Genomic DNA, 18,301 nt, shown 5'->3' on the forward strand with positions numbered 1-18,301 from the left:
TTCTAGTCCCTATTTATGGCCCATCTGTTATAAAAAATAACTCCACATCAGCTTTTGCATCATTACCAGTAAATAGGAACTCAAAGAATCTCTCTCTTCTTCATTAGAAGGAACTAACTTTAATTCCTATTGTGGTCCCACTTAATTAATTAATTAAAGTAATTAAAATTAATATAATTATTATTTTTAACATAATTATTTATATTAATTATAATTTAATATAACTAATTATTAAATAATTAATATAAATAATTAATTAAATAGAGATATAAGTATTTAATATAATAAATTATTATAATTATTAATAAATTAATTATAATTTAATTATTTAATATATATATTTAATATATATATTTAATATATATTTTTTAATTAATTTACCATATGGCATGATTTTATTGGTTGTTGTAAGTCCCTGTTTAGAGGGACTATCAATTTTGATCCATGTGAAGAGCCCTCCTTCCCTTTTCACTTCAATGGTAATTGAGTCCCCATATATTAAAAGAGAAACTCTATTTGTTAGCATTGGAGTTGCTCTAATGGCATGGGCATGATCACATCAGTGCTATGCTATTCTTCTTTTCCTTCTCTCTCTATCTTCCTTTTACAGTCTCAAGCATGCTTTGGTCCCCCCCCCCCCCCTTCATAGCACTTTTTCTCTCTCTTCTTCTTTCAAGGATTTCATGCAAATAACAAAGAGATGATCAACAAATACATATCAATTAGGTGATGAAAATTATTGTAATAATTAGGTGATCAACAAAACCCATACCGTAAGACATAAATGTGAACAGAAACTACACTTTTCTTATTGTCATGAATGATCTTGTTTTTTCTCAAGCAAAGCAAAAAGCAATGGGAGCTGAAGACTAGAGTATGATACAAGTTAAATAACAAAGAAAGAAAGGGTGATAAAACAAAGTAGATGTCAACATCAATTGAATACATAAAAGATCAGAAGAAAAAGGATCAAGTTTCTTATGATGAGTATCATTAACCATTTTTAGTTTTATTACTACACTAGAAAATTAACTATTTACACAAATACTGGCTCCTATTAAATATTAGTATTTGCATGGACATGATAAATTGGGAATTAGGAGAAATTGAAGAAAGAGGGAGAATTAGATTGGTGCATCGATTTGGAAAGCCCACCAGACAATCAAACTAATAATATTGATTATTAAAAAAAATAGAACCTAAGTGAAGAAGAATCACTCCTTCCCATACCATCTTTATATACTCTCACTCCATTCTCTCATCTCTTCATCCTTCACATTCTCCATCTCTCTCTCTGAATTCCTCGTGTTCTGTGTTCTTCAATGCCAATCTCCTTTTGTCTTTGCTTTCATGGTTGCTACTTTTCTTGAGTCATTCAAGGGGTGATCTGGTGCAAAGTTTTGATTTTTCTTCAAGCCCGGCTAAAAGACTTTTCTTTTATTCTGCTTTTCATTTCCTCTTCCTGATTCTCTCTCTACTCTCTCCCTCATTTCTTCCTCTCTTGTTCATTCTTCTGTTGCTCAAATGGCTTTCAATCATAATCAGGTGCGCCAATTTTGATTCTTCAGTGAAATTTCTTTTGGTATTTAAATATGAAAAAGAATATTTTGATTATTTACTCATTTTTCAATTCATCTTGATTCTTTATCTCTGGATAGGCCCAGCAGCACGATGAAGAAGGCGTCGTTCCAGAATACAGGCTCAGAGGAGCGGCACAACGTTGGTTATGCGTCACACTTGTCCTTTTGATAGCGTGCCATATTTTGCACAGTGTGAATCAATCCACCATGTGTATGGTCAAGGAAGAAGTAAGTGTAGGGAAACATAAGGAGGTACTCACTAATCTTCTATGCCCTCTCATGAACTTTATAAATCAACATGTGAGCATGTCCAAGCTCAATCCCCTCATTGGATTCTTCATATTATTCTGCATCATATTGACTGTTGCTGTGATGCTTGTGGTGGGTGTGAAATTCAATCGCACGCATGCAGTTTTAACCCTCATCTGGTTCATTCTGATTCTCCAAGGACCATTTGGTGTAATGTTTGGCATCAACCTTGTACTAGCATTATTAGTGACATGGTCGTCCCCAAAAAAAAGCAACAAATGGGAGGGAAAAGCTGTAGCCAGAGAAAGAATCCACGAGTTACATGCTTGAGCTGTATCTGCTAAAGCGAAGTTCTGTGGGTGAAATGACAGAGTGCGTGAATGAGGTGTTATTACTTAAGTGAATGCTATGGTGTCTAAAGGATGTTGTCTATTTATTAAAAAAGATTAAAAAATAATATTTAATTTAAAAGATATAACAATAAATAATTTTTAAAAAGTAAATTAGACAAAATTTAGATACCAATTCATAAGCACCATAGAATTAGCCTATTACTTATTTCTGACCTCCAGACAAGTAGAAAGTTGTATTGTAATTGCAATCCTGCCTAAACACTTTATATGTGTGATTAGAAATTTATAAATATTTGTTTTCTTGTGAGTTGGGCTTTCTTGTGGTTATAATTGGTTAGTTTGGATTTTAAAATAGAATTTGATATTGGAATTGATCCAAAAACTAAGTGAAATAAATGACAGTTTACTTTTGACAAAAAAAAAAGGCAGTTTATTATAAAATCTGGTTTAATTTTATTTAGTTATTGATAGGAGTTAATTAAAAAATGATTAAAACATAAAAAAATTTATGTTTAGATTAAGTGAAGTTAATGTTATTTATTCCAATATTATAAGAGAGATTGTGTAATCGTGCAAATTATATTTAAGATCCATTACTAATATAATGAACTTCCAGCCCAAGAAACAGACCTAATATAAAGGATCCTGCCTTAGCTCCATTAAATTCCACGGGTTTAATAACTACCATCAACTACCAAATAAATATTCTTTGAATAATTTAAGAACATCATCACTTTTTTAATTCACTCTACAACAACAAAACATTCTTACCATTAGAAACTGATCTTCAGTACTAGAAATGTTTTTGTGTTTATCTTCTCCCATACATGCATTGGCTGCATCAAACTCCTAGATCAGAAACCATTAATTAAAGCATTTGAGGATCTGACTTTTTGGAAACTCAGTTTGAGACGTTGGGACAATAATCTCCTTTCTTTACAACAGATTATTTTTATCTATTTCTTTTTTTACTGTAAACGCATAATTATCTGTAAGGTATTAAAAAAAAGGTTTCCAACTATACAACGGGACTGGCCCATAAAATAATCCATGCAAATGCAGCGCGGATAAAAAAGTTCAGCCCAATCTTTTTCTACGTGCACTTTAAACAATTAACAAATGCTATGGTTTCATCTCAAGTGTTTGTTTGGGTACTATTTAGTTGATAACTTTTATTTTTTAGTGTATTTGATAAATTTTTAGTAGTAAAAATAAAAATATTTAAAAATATAAAAATATAATTTTTGAAAAGTTATAATTTATATTTTTTTTAAAACATCTTTTCTCTTTAAAAAAAGAATATTTTTTACATAATAAATAAATAAAAAATATTTTTATATTATTATACCCAAACATAATTGATAGATAAAAATATTTTTTGTATGAGATATACAAATATAAAATTACTTTTATTTTTTCATAATATTTTTAAAAAAAAAATAACTAGAAAAATATTTTTTTCTTAGAAGCTCACTCAAACAAGTCCCAAACCATCCTAAATTCTACTCTCAAACAATATTGATGCACGTTGTAAAAAATTATATCTAATTTCCCCAAACCATAACAAAATAACTCCTCCAAGTTCATGCAATAAATTGTAACAAATTCTAGTTGTGGTACATATTCAAATCAGTAAGCCAAGGCCATAAGGTTTAAAGAATTTTTCACCAGCGATAGCATTCCAGCTTATTCCAAGTCTCAAATTTGAAATCGAATTTCATTTTTTCTATTTCGTCAATAAATCCACGTTCCATTGAAAAAAAAAAACATATCAAAAAGGATTTTCCTTTTCTTTTCTTTTTTCTTTCTTTCTCAAAGGTAGATTATTTGCCACCCAATTTTTTGGTACCTCAGTTTTGCCTCCATTGATTTCAACCAATAAACTTCAAGATCATCGTATCCTTCGTAAACCCAAATACCATTGTGAAAGAGCCTAGCAGCGGAAACGACACAAATGTCCAATACAAGAACAATATGGAAGCACTCACAACACAATATGGCAGCAACTATAACAAGCAAATATAGCAAGTAAAACAATAACAAGAACACACCAAGATTTTAACGTGGAAAACCCCCTCAATGTAAGAGGTAAAAACCACGGGTCGTCCAGACCAATGAAATAGCTCCACTATAATCAAATGAGGTACAAGAGAGTCTCAAACAAAGCACAAAAATGTGCAAATAACCAGTCAAATATCAATGCACCAAAGCTCACAAATAGGCAAGAAGATGAAATATACCCAAAAAACAGAGCTGATGTCGAAGCCAATTTCTCCCTCTGCAGACCACCAATTAAAATCTCCACCGTTCAGAATGAAGAACAAGATGTGAAGAATCTACAGTTCAAATTTCACGTCGATCCAACGGTGAAAGAATGAGAAACTGCCATTCCAAAATTTCTGCTCTGTGTAAAAACGGGAAACCTAATTTCTCTCTTGCGAAACCAATTTCTCCTACTGCAAATCTTCAATCAACATCTCCACCGATCAGAATGAAGAACAAGATGATAAGAACACGCAGTTTAAATTTCAAGCCGATCCAATGGTGAACAACTGAGAAACTGTCATTTGAAATTTACTGCTTTGGTCAAAAACGGGAATTCTGTTTTTTTTTTTTTTCTCTTCTCTCTCACTTGGTGGCTATTCTCTCTTTCTCTCAAAAGACCTCAAAAACTGAATTAGGGTTGTGACACTAGGGTGCAAGAATACACCCCCAAAATGTTGGGCTTGGGCCTCACAAAGGAGAGAAAAAACCCAACAAATCTCCCCCTTCTCGACTAGGTGGAGGCCCTCGCCATTCCGGCGATCAAACAACATGTTTCAAACTTTTCTCTTGACAATGCTTTTGTCATCATATCAGCACCATTGTCATCAGTGTGAACTTTCTCAAGTTCCAACAACTTGGAATCTAACACATCCCGTATCCAGTGATACCTAACATCAATGTGTTTAGATCTTGGATGAAAAGTAGAATTCTTGGCAAGATGAATAGCACTTTGGCTATCACACAACAAGACATAACGGTCTTGCTTAAACCAAGTGCTGCAAGAAACTTCTTCATCCACAACAACTCTTTACATGCTTCAGTTGCTGCAATAAACTCTCCTCTGTGGTAGAAGTGCAACACACTTCTGTAATCTTGACTGCCATGAAATAGCTCCCCCTGCAAACTTGACCAAATAACCTGAAGTAGACTTTCGAGAATCAATATCTCCTGCCATGTCTGCATCAGTAAAGCCAACTAGCAAAGGTTTCTCACCACCAAACTCAAACTCAAGTTAGTTGTACCTTTGAGATATCTCATAATCCATTTAACAGCATTCCAATTTTTTACCTGGATTAGAGAGAAAACGACTCACTGTACCAACTGCATGAGCAATGTCTGGTCTAGTACACCATAGCATACATCAAGCTTCCAACAGCTGAAGCATAAGGAATTTCATTCATTGCTTGTTTCTCCTCATCAGTGGTTGGACACTGCTTGGTACTCAACTTAAAATGAGGAGCAAAGAACTAGCAACACATTTGGCATCATTCATGCCAAACCTTTGAAGCACCTTCTTTATGTACTTCTCCTGTGACAAATAAGCTTCTTGGAATCTCTATAACGAGTAATAGTCATGCCCAAAATCTGTTTGGCAGGACCAAGTCCTTCATAGCAAAGAACCTGCTCAACTGTTTCTTCAACTCATTAATCCTCAAAGCATTCTTGCCCACAATCAAAATATCATCCACATAAAGCAAAAGAATGATAAAATCATCATCAGAAAATTTTTGCACAAATACACAATGATCTGAAATTGTCTTACAGTAACCATGCTCCCACATAACAGATTCAAACTTCTTGTACCACTGTCTTGGAGCTTGCTTCAACCCATAAAGACTCTTCTTAAGCTTGCACACAAAATCTTCCTTTCCTTTAACAACAAAGCCCTCCGGTTGCTCCATGTAGATCTCCTTATCTAAATCACCATGAAGAAAAGCTGTCTTCACATCCATTTGCTCGATCTCCAAATCAAGAGATGCTGCTAATCCAAGCACAGCACGAATGGATGACATCCTCACAACAGGAGAAAAAATCTCCTCATAATCAACACCTTTTCTTTGGCTAAAGCCTCTAACAACCAATCTAGCCTTATATCGAGGCATAAAATTGTGTTCTTCATTCTTGATTCTGAATACCCATTTGTTCTTCAAAACTCGCATACCCTTCGGTAGCTTCACCAACTCATAGGTATCATTCTCAAGTAAGGACTTCATTTCTTCTTGCATAGCTTCAAGCCATTGAGCTTTGCTTTCATCTTCAATAGCCTCTCCAAAGCATTCAGGTTCTCCCCCATCAGTCAACAAAACAAACTCATGTGGAGAATACCTTAACGAAGGCTTCCTCTCTCTTGTAGATCTTCTGAGAGCATTTGCAGGAATTTCCAAAGTTGGTTCTTCATCTTGATCATCATCACCAACTTCATCAAGTATCGGATCAACTGTTCCATCTTCACCTGCACCTGTATCATGCTCATTATTTTGAGCTTCAACTCTACCATCTTCTACCATAGGCATAGAGGGAGTAATATCCAAGTCAGAAAAATCATCACTAGGCTGAACCATTGGCTTCTCCGCATGATCAACATCCTTCAATGTTTGGTCTTCAACAAAGACAACATCTCTACTCCGAATCACCTTCTTGTTAATAGGATCATAAAACCTGTAACCAAACTCATCCATGCCATAGCCAATAAAAATACACTGCCTAGTCTTTACATCAAGCTTAGATCTCTCATCTTTGGGAATATGAACAAAAGCTTTACATCCAAAGACTCTTAAATGATCATAAGAAACATCTTTACCTGACCATACCTTCTCTGGCACTTCAAATTGCAAGGGAACACATGGTGTCCGGTTCAAGACATGAACAACAGTGCTCAAAGCTTCACCCCAAAAGGATTTTGCCAATCCAGATTGTGACAACAAGCACCTAACTCTTTCAACCAATGTTCTGTTCATCCTTTCAGCCAAACCATTCAACTGAGGAGTCTTCGGAGGAGTCTTCTGATGTCTTATACCATACTCTTTACAATAAGCATCAAATGGACCTACTCACCACCATTGTCAGTACGAATGCATTTCAACTTCTTCCCAGTTTCTCTTTCAACAGAAGCTTGAAATTGCTTGAACACATTCAAAACTTGATCTTTGGTCTTCAAAGTGTAAACCCATAATTTTCTAGAATGATCATCAATAAAGGTTACAAAATAGATAGACCCTCCAAGTGTTCTTGTCTTCATCGGCCCACATACATCAGAATGCACCAAGTCAAGTATCTCCGGCTTCCTTGAAGGTGGATGGCTCTTAAAAGAGACCCTGTTTTGTTTTCCAGCAAAACAATGATTGCACTTTTGCAAAGCAACCTTACAACCAGATAAAAGATTCCTCTTGGATAACATATTCATACCCTTCTCACTCATATGACATAATCTCTTATGCCATAAATCAGTTTCATCAACAAACTCAGCAGCATTAACAACATCTTTCATAATCTTTGCTTGAGTTAAATAAAGAGTAGAGTGTCTTGTACCTCTAGCAACAACCATGGAACCCTTGGTGAGCTTCCAGCTATCACGAGAAAATGAGCTATTCAAGTCTTCATCACACAACTTACCAACAGAAAGTAAGTTCAACCGAATATCTGGAACATGCTTCACACGCTTCAAAGTCAACTTGGTACCGTTGGAGGTTTCTAAACAAACCTGTCCAACACCAGCACATTTTGCAACACCTTGATGAGCCATTTTCACATCACCAAAATCACCAGGAGTATAGGACGTAAACAAATCCCTCCTAGATGTAACATGAATAGAAGCACCGCTATCAATCACCCAACTAGTGCTATTATCAACAAGGTTAACAGATTCAAACTCCTCAACAACAAGAAAATCATCATGAGTTACATTAACCTTGTCTTCCTTGCTACCATCATCTTTATTTGTGCTCTTGTCTTTACTTGCCTTGGCTTTCTCCTTCTTTAGCTGCCAACAAAATCTCTTCACATGTCCCTTTTGACCACAATGATGACACTCAATATTCTTATACTTTCCTCGAGACTTGCTTCTGCTTTGATCTCTACCTTTAGGACCTCGACTTTTGCTTCTCCCCCTAGACTCAGAAAGCATCTGAATGTGTAGTCGATGTACCTTGTGACTTTCTTCTCATCTCTTCATTCAAAACACTGCTCTTGGCAAGATCCATAGAGATTACACCATCAGGAGCAGAATTGGACAATGACATTCTGAGAATTTCCCACGAGTCTGGTAAGGCCAAGAAGTAACAATCCTTGAACCTCTTCATCAAACTTGATGCCCATGGAAGATAACTGATTCATAATTCCTTGGAAATTATTCAAGTGATCTGTCATTGATGTCCCATCTGTATACTTCAAAGCCAACAACTGCTTGATCAAAAACATCTTGTTATTCCCAGTTTTTCGAGCATACAACTGTTCAAGTTTAATCCAAAGGGTCCGAGCATGTGTCTCTCCAATAATATGGTTCAACACATTATCGTCAACCCACTGCCTAATATATCCACAGACTTGTCTATGCAACAAAGTCCAATCATCATCAGATTTATCATTAGGCTTCTCTGTACCAAAAACTGGTTGATGAAAATTTTTGACATAAAGCAAATCTTCCATCTTTGACTTCCACAAATCATAATTAGGACCATTAAGAGTGATCATCCTACTAGTATTAGTATTAGCTTCCATTGTTCACAGAATCACAAGCCCAGAAAAATACCAACAAGCTCTGATGCCAGTATGAAAGAGCCTAGCAGCGGAAACGACACAAATGTCCAATACAAGAACAATATGGAAGCACTCACAACACAATATGGCAGCAACTATAACAAGCAAATATAGCAAGTAAAACAATAACAAGAACACACCAAGATTTTAACGTGGAAAACCCCCTCAATGTAAGAGGTAAAAACCACGGGTCGTCCAGACCAATGAAATAGCTCCACTATAATCAAATGAGGTACAAGAGAGTCTCAAACAAAGCACAAAAATGTGCAAATAACCAGTCAAAATATCAATGCACCAAAGCTCACAAATAATAGGCAAGAAGATGAAATATACCCAAAAAACAGAGCTGATGTCGAAGCCAATTTCTCCCTCTGCAGACCACCAATTAAAATCTCCACCGTTCAGAATGAAGAACAAGATGTGAAGAATCTACAGTTCAAATTTCACATCGATCCAACGGTGAAAGAATGAGAAACTGCCATTCCAAAATTTCTGCTCTGTGTAAAAACGGGAAACCTAATTTCTCTCTTGCGAAACCAATTTCTCCTACTGCAAATCTTCAATCAACATCTCCACCGATCAGAATGAAGAACAAGATGATAAGAACACGCAGTTTAAATTTCAAGCCGATCCAATGGTGAACAACTGAGAAACTGTCATTTGAAATTTACTGCTTTGGTCAAAAACGGGAATTCTGTTTTTTTTTTTCTCTTCTCTCTCACTTGGTGGCTATTCTCTCTTTCTCTCAAAAGACCTCAAAAACTGAATTAGGGTTGTGACACTAGGGTGCAAGAATACACCCCCAAAATGTTGGGCTTGGGCCTCACAAAGGAGAGAAAAAACCCAACACATTGCACCTCTACCACCAAGAAAGGAAAAAGCCCAACTTCTACATCTATTTGTGCGGCCCAATTATTTTTCATTACGGAATTTATTAAACAAATGTAAATAACTAAATTGGAGAAAAGATAAACGTTGAAATACATTAATACATCATCTGTCATAATGACGTAAGTTCCACTTCCTCCACACGCGGCAGCCTCATGCTACGACACTTAGGCTGCATTTGTTTACAGAGACAGACATAGAGACACAAAATCGTGTTTGACAGAGAAGATATGGACAGAAACAATGTGTCAAAAGATACTGAATTAGTGTATTTTGTGTTTATCTAACAGGAAGGATACGAAAACACTAACAAGGAACACAACTTATTTTTTATTTTTCTTCATTATTTTTGTTAATTTTTTATAATTATATTTTTAATTATTATATTTTTCATCTCAAATTTTTTAAATAAAAAAAATAAAAATAAATTAAATTTTTATAATTTGTTCTAATTTGTCACTAAACAAAATACAAAAACATAAAATTTTATATTTCTATCTATTAATATCTTATCTTATCTGTTCTTAAAAACAAATGCAACTCTATTGAGAGCATGACATGGTGATTTTCACAACCAGCACAGCACCATTGAATTTTCATAATTACAAAGAGGCAGACACATCACAAACAAATAATTACAAAGATGCAGACGCAAGACACATTTATAGGTGGTTGTGTGTGAATTCCTTAATGTATGGGGAAAAGACAAAAAAACAAATAAGCATTGAAGACTGTGATGGTAAGGCATTTGGTATTTTCTGCACTTGTAGGTCATGCTTCACAAAATACTCCCGCATTTCATTCCAATTTTTATGGTAATTACTATACTTTTTATCTTCTCAATTCATGCCATTTATTTGACCCAAAATATGCACTATAAAAAGGAATGAAAATAATTTATTATAGATATATTTTTTGTTATATGAGCCCTAATATTTTTTGTTATAAGAATCATCTTTTGGTCTTGTATATACCAAATTTAATTTTTTAAATTATTAAATCAAATCAATTATATTAATTAATTAATTTATTAGATATTTAAATATCTTACAGTTTAATATAATTTAATTTACATAGATACATGACTTTTATTATTTATATAATAAATTTTAGAGATAATTTTTGTAAGTTATAATTTATTTTTTTGTCTGTGTATTTAATATTTAATAATAATTTTTTTATTTATAAATAATTTTTTTTTACTTTAATATATATGATGAATATTTTACTTTATAATTTTAGATTATTGTATAAATATAATTAATATGATCTTATTTCTCTTGTTCTCAATATTGCCCTTATGAATTTTTTTATTGCATAATTTACTTTGATAAAAAATAATAAAATTTGATTTAAAAAATTTAAACTTGAGAACTTATTTTGGTTAAGCTCAAATTTTAGTTTATTTTATATTATATAAATATTAAATTCTTTGATTAAATAGTTATTTGATTACGATATGATATTAAATATAATTTTTATTTTGGCAATTAAATTTTAATTACTATGCAAATATTATATTTTACGTAATTGTATTTTTTTTAATTATTATATATTTTTAAGATCATTTAATTATGTTTATTTTTTTAAAAGAAATATCATTATTGGAGAATAACTAATATTTGTGATAATCTAAAATTGAGAATATTGAAAATGCAAAATATTGATACTCCAAATTTTTGAAGTATAAATCTTAAAATAAATATATATGATTATGTTTAATGATCATAATTGGAGGTCATTATATTATTTCAAATTTTCAGATCATATTTTTCCTACTTAAATTTTATTTTTTTATTGATTGTTATTATTTTTTTGGTACATTTAACTGACATTAGTTTATATCAATGAAAATTTATGACTTAAAAGAAATAAACAGATGTCTAAAAAGATAAACAAAAAATATATTTTTTTAATAAAAAAGTTATGTCGCTTTATTTTTTTTTACATCATATTTTACATTTTTTTCTACATCATATAAATACTGATTATGTATGATTAATAATTATATTTTCATTATTGATAATCAAAATAATTGATAATTAATATAATTATTTATTAAATACTAATTTTTATATAATTATAATAATTAGTTATTAAAGCTATTAACGTAAATATTATTTAAATACTAATTATGTATGATGACAATTATATTATGATTATTGTCAATTATAATGGTTGATAATTAGTATATTTGGAATAATTGATAATTAAAATAATTAATAAGTAGTATAATTATTTATTAAATGCTAATTTTTATATAATTATAAGGATGTTTTTCGAGTTATCTTTTTTTTAAAAGATTTTATGGAAAAGTAAAAGTAATTTTATATTTGCATATTGAATACAAAAATATTTTTTTATTTATCAATTATATTTAAGTATAATAATATAAAAGTATTTTTTTTAATTATTATATAAAAAATATCTTTTTTTATAAAAAAATATAAATTGTAATTTCTCAAAAAAGAAGTATTTTTTTATTTTTCTAATACTTTTATTTGTATTACCAGAAATTTACTAAATACGCTAAAAAATCTTTTTTATTTAAAAATAAAAATAAAAGTAATTTTATGTTTGGATATCTCATGCAAAAAGATTTTTTTATTTAACAATTATATTTGTGTATAACAATATAAAAATACTTTTTTTGTTTATTTATTATATGAATTTTTTAAAAAAATCTTTTAGAAAAAGATGTAAATTGTAACTTCTTTTAAAAATATTTTTTTAAGTACTTTTATTTTTACTACTAAAAATTTATTAAACACATTACAAAATAATTTAAAGAAAAAATCTTTTTTCATTGAAAAATATATTTTTTAAACAACTTAGTGAGACCAAAAAGCATTAAATTGAAAAATACGTCATACACTGTTTAAGGACAATATAAATGCACAGCAGCTTGGGATACAATGATATATGATCACAGCATGAAGGTCATTTTTATTGCATTCTTACTTTTGGCTTCCATGGCCTCCCTACTCTCTTCAACTACTCTAGCAGTTCCAGAGGTTCAACTCATCAAAGGTGAGATAGAGTACTCTTTGTTAATTTTTATTATGATACATTAGTTCTTAAAAAAATTTGATAAGTTAGGCTTTGATTCGTTTAGAATATAAAATGAATTAGTTTTTTTGTGTTTTAAAAAATTAATAAATCCTTAATTTTTTTTAAAAATAATATCGCTGAAGATCATTTTTTTAAATTATAAAAGATAAAATCCCTAATTAATTGGCTAATATGTAGTACTGACATAAAAATATAATGAAATAATTTGTCATCTTTTTTCCTAATATTTATACGCCAAAATCAATCAATAAAATTTGTCACCAATATATTTGTGTATAAATATATGTGTGGTTTAATTTATTTTTAAAGTGTATGTATATTTTAACACATATTTTATATTAGTAGCTGACTTTGGTATACACATAACATAATCTAAAAATAAATGTGTCAAAATAAAAAATTATGAACGACAAGCTGAATAATGTATGTATCTCTATTATATACAGGTGAAAGTGATGAGAGAGGATATAGAGGAACAAAAGGAGAACATGTTGGAAGTGATCCGCAAAGATATATAAAAACTCGACCTCCACCTCCACCTCGTCGTCCTCCTTCTCATCTCTAAATAGAGAGTAGTATGTAATGCTTATATTATTATGTGTGTTACTAGCTAGAGTAATAACGCTAGCTAGTAGCTACTATATCATCCATCACAATTTCCATCTATGTTTTTGTGGTTACTAGCTAGCTAGTACTGTAAGCGTCTTACTTTTCAGTTTGTAATGGTGTTTGTGAAATAAATTAAAGCATATATATATGAGCTTTCATTTTCAGGGGAATAATAAAAGTGATTGTTTTTAATGTTTTTTTTTGGTGAATTTGAAAAAAAAAATTAGAACACATCACAAGAGCCAAACGAAACACGTTGGCTTTTTCTGTTTAATTAATCTACAATAATATTAGCTCAAAATTACTTAAGATTTGTTCAAAAAATTTATTTTTAAATTGGTGAACCAAGAGCTTTATGTAGATTTATGCACCAATAATTTAATTCGACAATGATAAGGGTATTAAATATTATGAGTCCAACTATTAAGAAATCAATTATTAGCTCTAGGTTACATAATATTCAGTCTCTCTAAAATAAAGAAATCGATAAGATGAACAAGTAAAAATTTATTAATCCTTAAATTAAAATAATAATTAAATGTGATAAAAATTACAAATTTAATTTAATGATAATTTTACTCTTACTTTATCTTTTTTCAATTTTAAGTCTACTCAGGATTTTTATTAGTTTCATAGATTAATTTTGTTAGTAATTTTCTGTTGTAACAAATACATGAAGTTTTCTAATTTTTTCTTAATTAATAATGCATGCAATTTGACAATCTTGATTTTAATAATTTATATTTTTATATTTTTTTGGATTTTTTTAATTTTGTTGAGAATCCAAGCCAATTATCTAACCCAAATCCTAAACAGCAACTCTCTCTGCCCAATCCGACCCAAAAAGCACCCAGGATCGTCACTCCTTGCACATGAGAGACGACGCTTCTCCCAGCAGCTGCTTCCTCTCAATTATTTCTGGATTAACTACTTGTTTAAGCCCAACTTTAAATTGGACTAAGTACGTGTTTGTTCAAATTATTAGACATAGTTTAAAAATGAACTATACTTATGCTCCAAGACTTACTTTATATCCAAGATGGATCAGTCCTAAATCTTAATGACAATCTTACCCCCAAAAATGGATTTGTCCTTTAAATAGTTGTCACTTGTTAAATTAATCTCATGATGAACAACTAGAATGAGGTTTAAAAGACCTCAAAATGTGGGTGTGTGGGCGTATGAGTAGTATAACGACAACATAGAAAACAACTAAAATTTATAGTTTTTAGGCTGTCAGACCGAAGAATATTGTGAATAAAAAAAATTTAGAATAGTGTAATGAAAACTAGACTAATTTAATTAAGTCATGTATCTGCTATATTGTATATAGCTATAATCTTTGAGCTTCATTTTAAACTTGATCCTACTATTGCAACTTTATCCCACGATCTAATTAAAGTCCTGTACTACTTTTTCTATAAACATGCTTCTGCATTATTTCATCGAGTTAGTGGGAGCAGTTGGCATTACTGTAGAATTGAGTTCAAATAAGAGGCTCATGATATGGTTCTTTACTTTAGGTGTCATTGAACTGGCCCCGATTTCGTGTTTGATGGCATTCCTGTGATGGTTTTTTTCCAGGCTGTATCAAGCAGAGGATTGAATTTTCAAAGAACAAAACTTCAATGGGAATAGCATAATAGGGACTATGAATGTATGAATAACTCAACTAATAATGGAGCTCTGATTTGTGTTTATTAATACTATTGTATTAAAAATAAGTTAAACATCACATGTATTTCTACACAAATATATAATGATTAATTTAAAATTTTTAATATATAAATAATATTTTTAATGAATAAAATTAAATGTATTGTTTGATTTATTTTATTTGATTCATTTAAATGTGTTAATTAATTCATTATTTATTTATTTGATTTGATTCAGATAAATATCAAAGTATTTAATACAAATACTTGAAAAATTCATTTGCAAAAATCTTTATCTTTATCTTTATTTTTATAATCTTTATAATAATACAAATGGAAGACTTTTTGTTGACATGACGCTCATATATTAAGTTTGGGAGCTTATTTGCTTACATGTCGTCATTAGAAATTTTAAAATTTTTATTTATAAATTATAATTTATTATTTGTTTAGATTGTTACTTTTTAAATTTTTAAATACGCTTTCTTAAGTTGTTAGGTATTTAGTTTTTAAAGAGTGTTAACTAATTATTTGTTTAGGTGTCGTCACTAGAAATTTTTTAAAATTGTAAATTATTATTTGTTTAGGTTGTGTTATTTTTTAATGTTTAAATTATTTGCTTAGCTTGTTTCTTTTTAGTTTTAATTTATTTGCATATACTCTTTTGAATTTTTTAAATTTTATTTATAAATTATAAATTATTATTTGCTTAGATTGTTACTTCATAAATAAATTTAGAGAGGCTCACCCTATTTAAATGATAGGTGTAGTTACAATTGTAAATTTTATTAAAAATCAATTAATTTTTTAATTTTTTTGTTATTGGTAATAATTAATTATAATTTCAGGATGTTAACTACACTGTGGTTTAAAACACAGAGACATAGACAATACATGTTTAAAGGTGGTTGGAAGCAGTACGAAGAATAATGATGGATACAGAATTTAGAAGAATGGACACGGACTTTTTTATAAATTTTGTTTTTCTTTTTGTCCATAAATATTTTTTATTATTCCACTGTTACCCTTCTTATTTTTTCTATTACGTTGTTCTCAGACGTAATTTCTTCTCCTTGCTCTCTCTTTCTCTATTTTTGCATTCTCCTTCTCTCTTTTTTCAGATATTCTCTCTTTTTTTGTAGAATTTTTTATTGGACTGTATAATTCCTTACATCAATACCATTTTAACCTTGTATTAAGTCACCAAAAAAAACTTTGTATTATATTATTTTATTTGTAATAAAAATAATATAAAAAATAATTAGTCTTAAAACTTTTGAAAGATAAATATTATCAAAAGTAAAATTGATCTTTTAAAATACTAAAAAATAATTTATAAGTTGTAATTGATTTTATATAATTTAAAGAAAAATAAGTTTTTAAATAAAAAATTAGTTTTCTAAGTAAAAATAGATTTTTATGTACAAAAACTAATTTTTATCATGTAAAATCGGATTCTTTTTTAAAACTGATATTTTATTTAAAATTAATTTAGCTTATTAACCTAAACAATTTTTTATTAATCAAACTCATATTTATTTTGTTGTTAATCTTAACCATATATATTTTTACATATTAATAATAAATTTAAAAATAAAATAATCATATTTATAAATTTTATTTTAATATAAATACTATTATATATTTTTTTATTAAAATTTTTCGTCTCTTCAAACACTTTTTTCAAGTTCTATATGTACTCCTATGTACTCTCATTCTCTATCAAATTAGTTTGTACTTGACGTAGAAAATTTGGAATTATATAACTATTTTATTCAAAAAAGATTATTGAGTTAAAATAAAATGTGAGAAGGATGTCTTTAATTTAACATAGTATTTTGTACAAAATTTATTACTTAAATTTTTTAATAAAATAAAATTTAAAAATAAAATAAATATATTTTATTTAAAGATGTTATATTTTTTATGAATAAAATATTATTTTTGTCTTCAACTTTTAAAAATAAATCTCTACCAATTTACTCAACTTACTTCGTCACTACCTTTTTTTATAGTAGCATCACAACATGAAGAGGTATTGAGCTAGCACCTTTGAAAGCTGAAATCCCGCATAAATAGCTCTTATCCAGATCTTAGCGGAACACGTCAATTCAAATGGTTTGCTTCTTTCATTGAGGTTTTGCAAATATTGGTCAAGAGTGATTTTTTTGAAAGCAACAGCAGCAGAAGAAGATCCTTCTTCAAGCTCTAGTCGATCATGTTTTAATTGCTGATAAATCTCAGTAAGTATAACCTCTGCTAATTCTACTATTTATGCAATTAAAGTTATATATTAAATAATATTTTATTTTATTAATTAAGTACTTTTGAGGTACTCTCATATATATAAATGATTAGATAGAATATATTTATTAAGGTTAAGGTACCTAATATTTTTGTATATATATGAATAATAGTAATGACAAAAATAATAAAATTATTTATTTCTCCATTATTTTTTTTTCTCTTTTTAGAACCTCCTTTTCATATAGTATTTACTCCACTATTTTATCATTTAGGGTCCGTTTGGAAAACACCAAAAAGTTACTTTTTCAACTTATGATTTATAGAAAGTTATATTAATGTGTTTGGTACAATTTTTTAGATAAACTTTTAACTTTTTAAAAAGTTATTTAAGAGATTTTGAAGAAGTTAAAAAATGTGACTTCTCCTATTTTCAAAAGTTATTTTATCACTCTTATTTAATGCACAACTTTAAAATAAGGACTTTTGTAATAACTATCCAAACTCAAAATAACTTATTTAAAAGTTATTATTAATAAAAGTCCTTATATTTTAAACTCCTTTTTCAAAAGAACTTATTTAAGAAGTTTAGCCAAACTCGCCCTTAATTCTACATGTTTGAATAGAGTTTTATTGGTCCATTTAAAAATGATTTCCCCGATATTTTGTTTTTCAGTATCACCTTCTTCTTGGTGTCATATAAATATATGATTTATATGATTTATTTTCTTAGAGGTTTAAATGACCAATATGCTAGTGTGCGCTTCCATATTATGTTATATGAATACTGTTTTTTAATTTTTCTACTTCTTCACCAAGAGAGACAAATGATGCATCTCATTGAATCAGA

The 18,301-nt window shown here is 29.5% G+C and overlaps 1 protein-coding gene across 1 annotated transcript; it reads left to right on the forward strand.

Annotated features, from left to right (window-relative positions):
- The first annotated feature begins 1,313 nt into the window (after positions 1-1,313).
- Positions 1,314-2,489, forward strand: LOC130972920 (uncharacterized). The gene is made up of 2 exons (XM_057897261.1): positions 1,314-1,545; positions 1,659-2,489. The coding sequence occupies exons 1-2, from the start codon at positions 1,525-1,527 to the stop codon at positions 2,157-2,159; spliced, it is 522 nt and encodes a 173-aa protein (XP_057753244.1). The 5' UTR covers positions 1,314-1,524; the 3' UTR covers positions 2,160-2,489.
- The last annotated feature ends 15,812 nt before the right edge of the window (positions 2,490-18,301 follow it).

This window comes from Arachis stenosperma, chromosome 4, assembly GCF_014773155.1.
Source record: "Arachis stenosperma cultivar V10309 chromosome 4, arast.V10309.gnm1.PFL2, whole genome shotgun sequence".
NCBI classification, from domain to species: Eukaryota; Viridiplantae; Streptophyta; class Magnoliopsida; order Fabales; family Fabaceae; genus Arachis; species Arachis stenosperma.

What these genes read in the sequence shown, in the direction of transcription:
- LOC130972920 (XM_057897261.1), top strand. Translation starts at nt 1,525, where the DNA reads ATGGCTTTCAATCATAATCAG. An exon ending in TGGCTTTCAATCATAATCAG is followed by an intron (nt 1,546 to 1,658) that starts GTGCGCCAATTT and finishes ATCTCTGGATAG; the next exon opens with GCCCAGCAGCACGATGAAGA.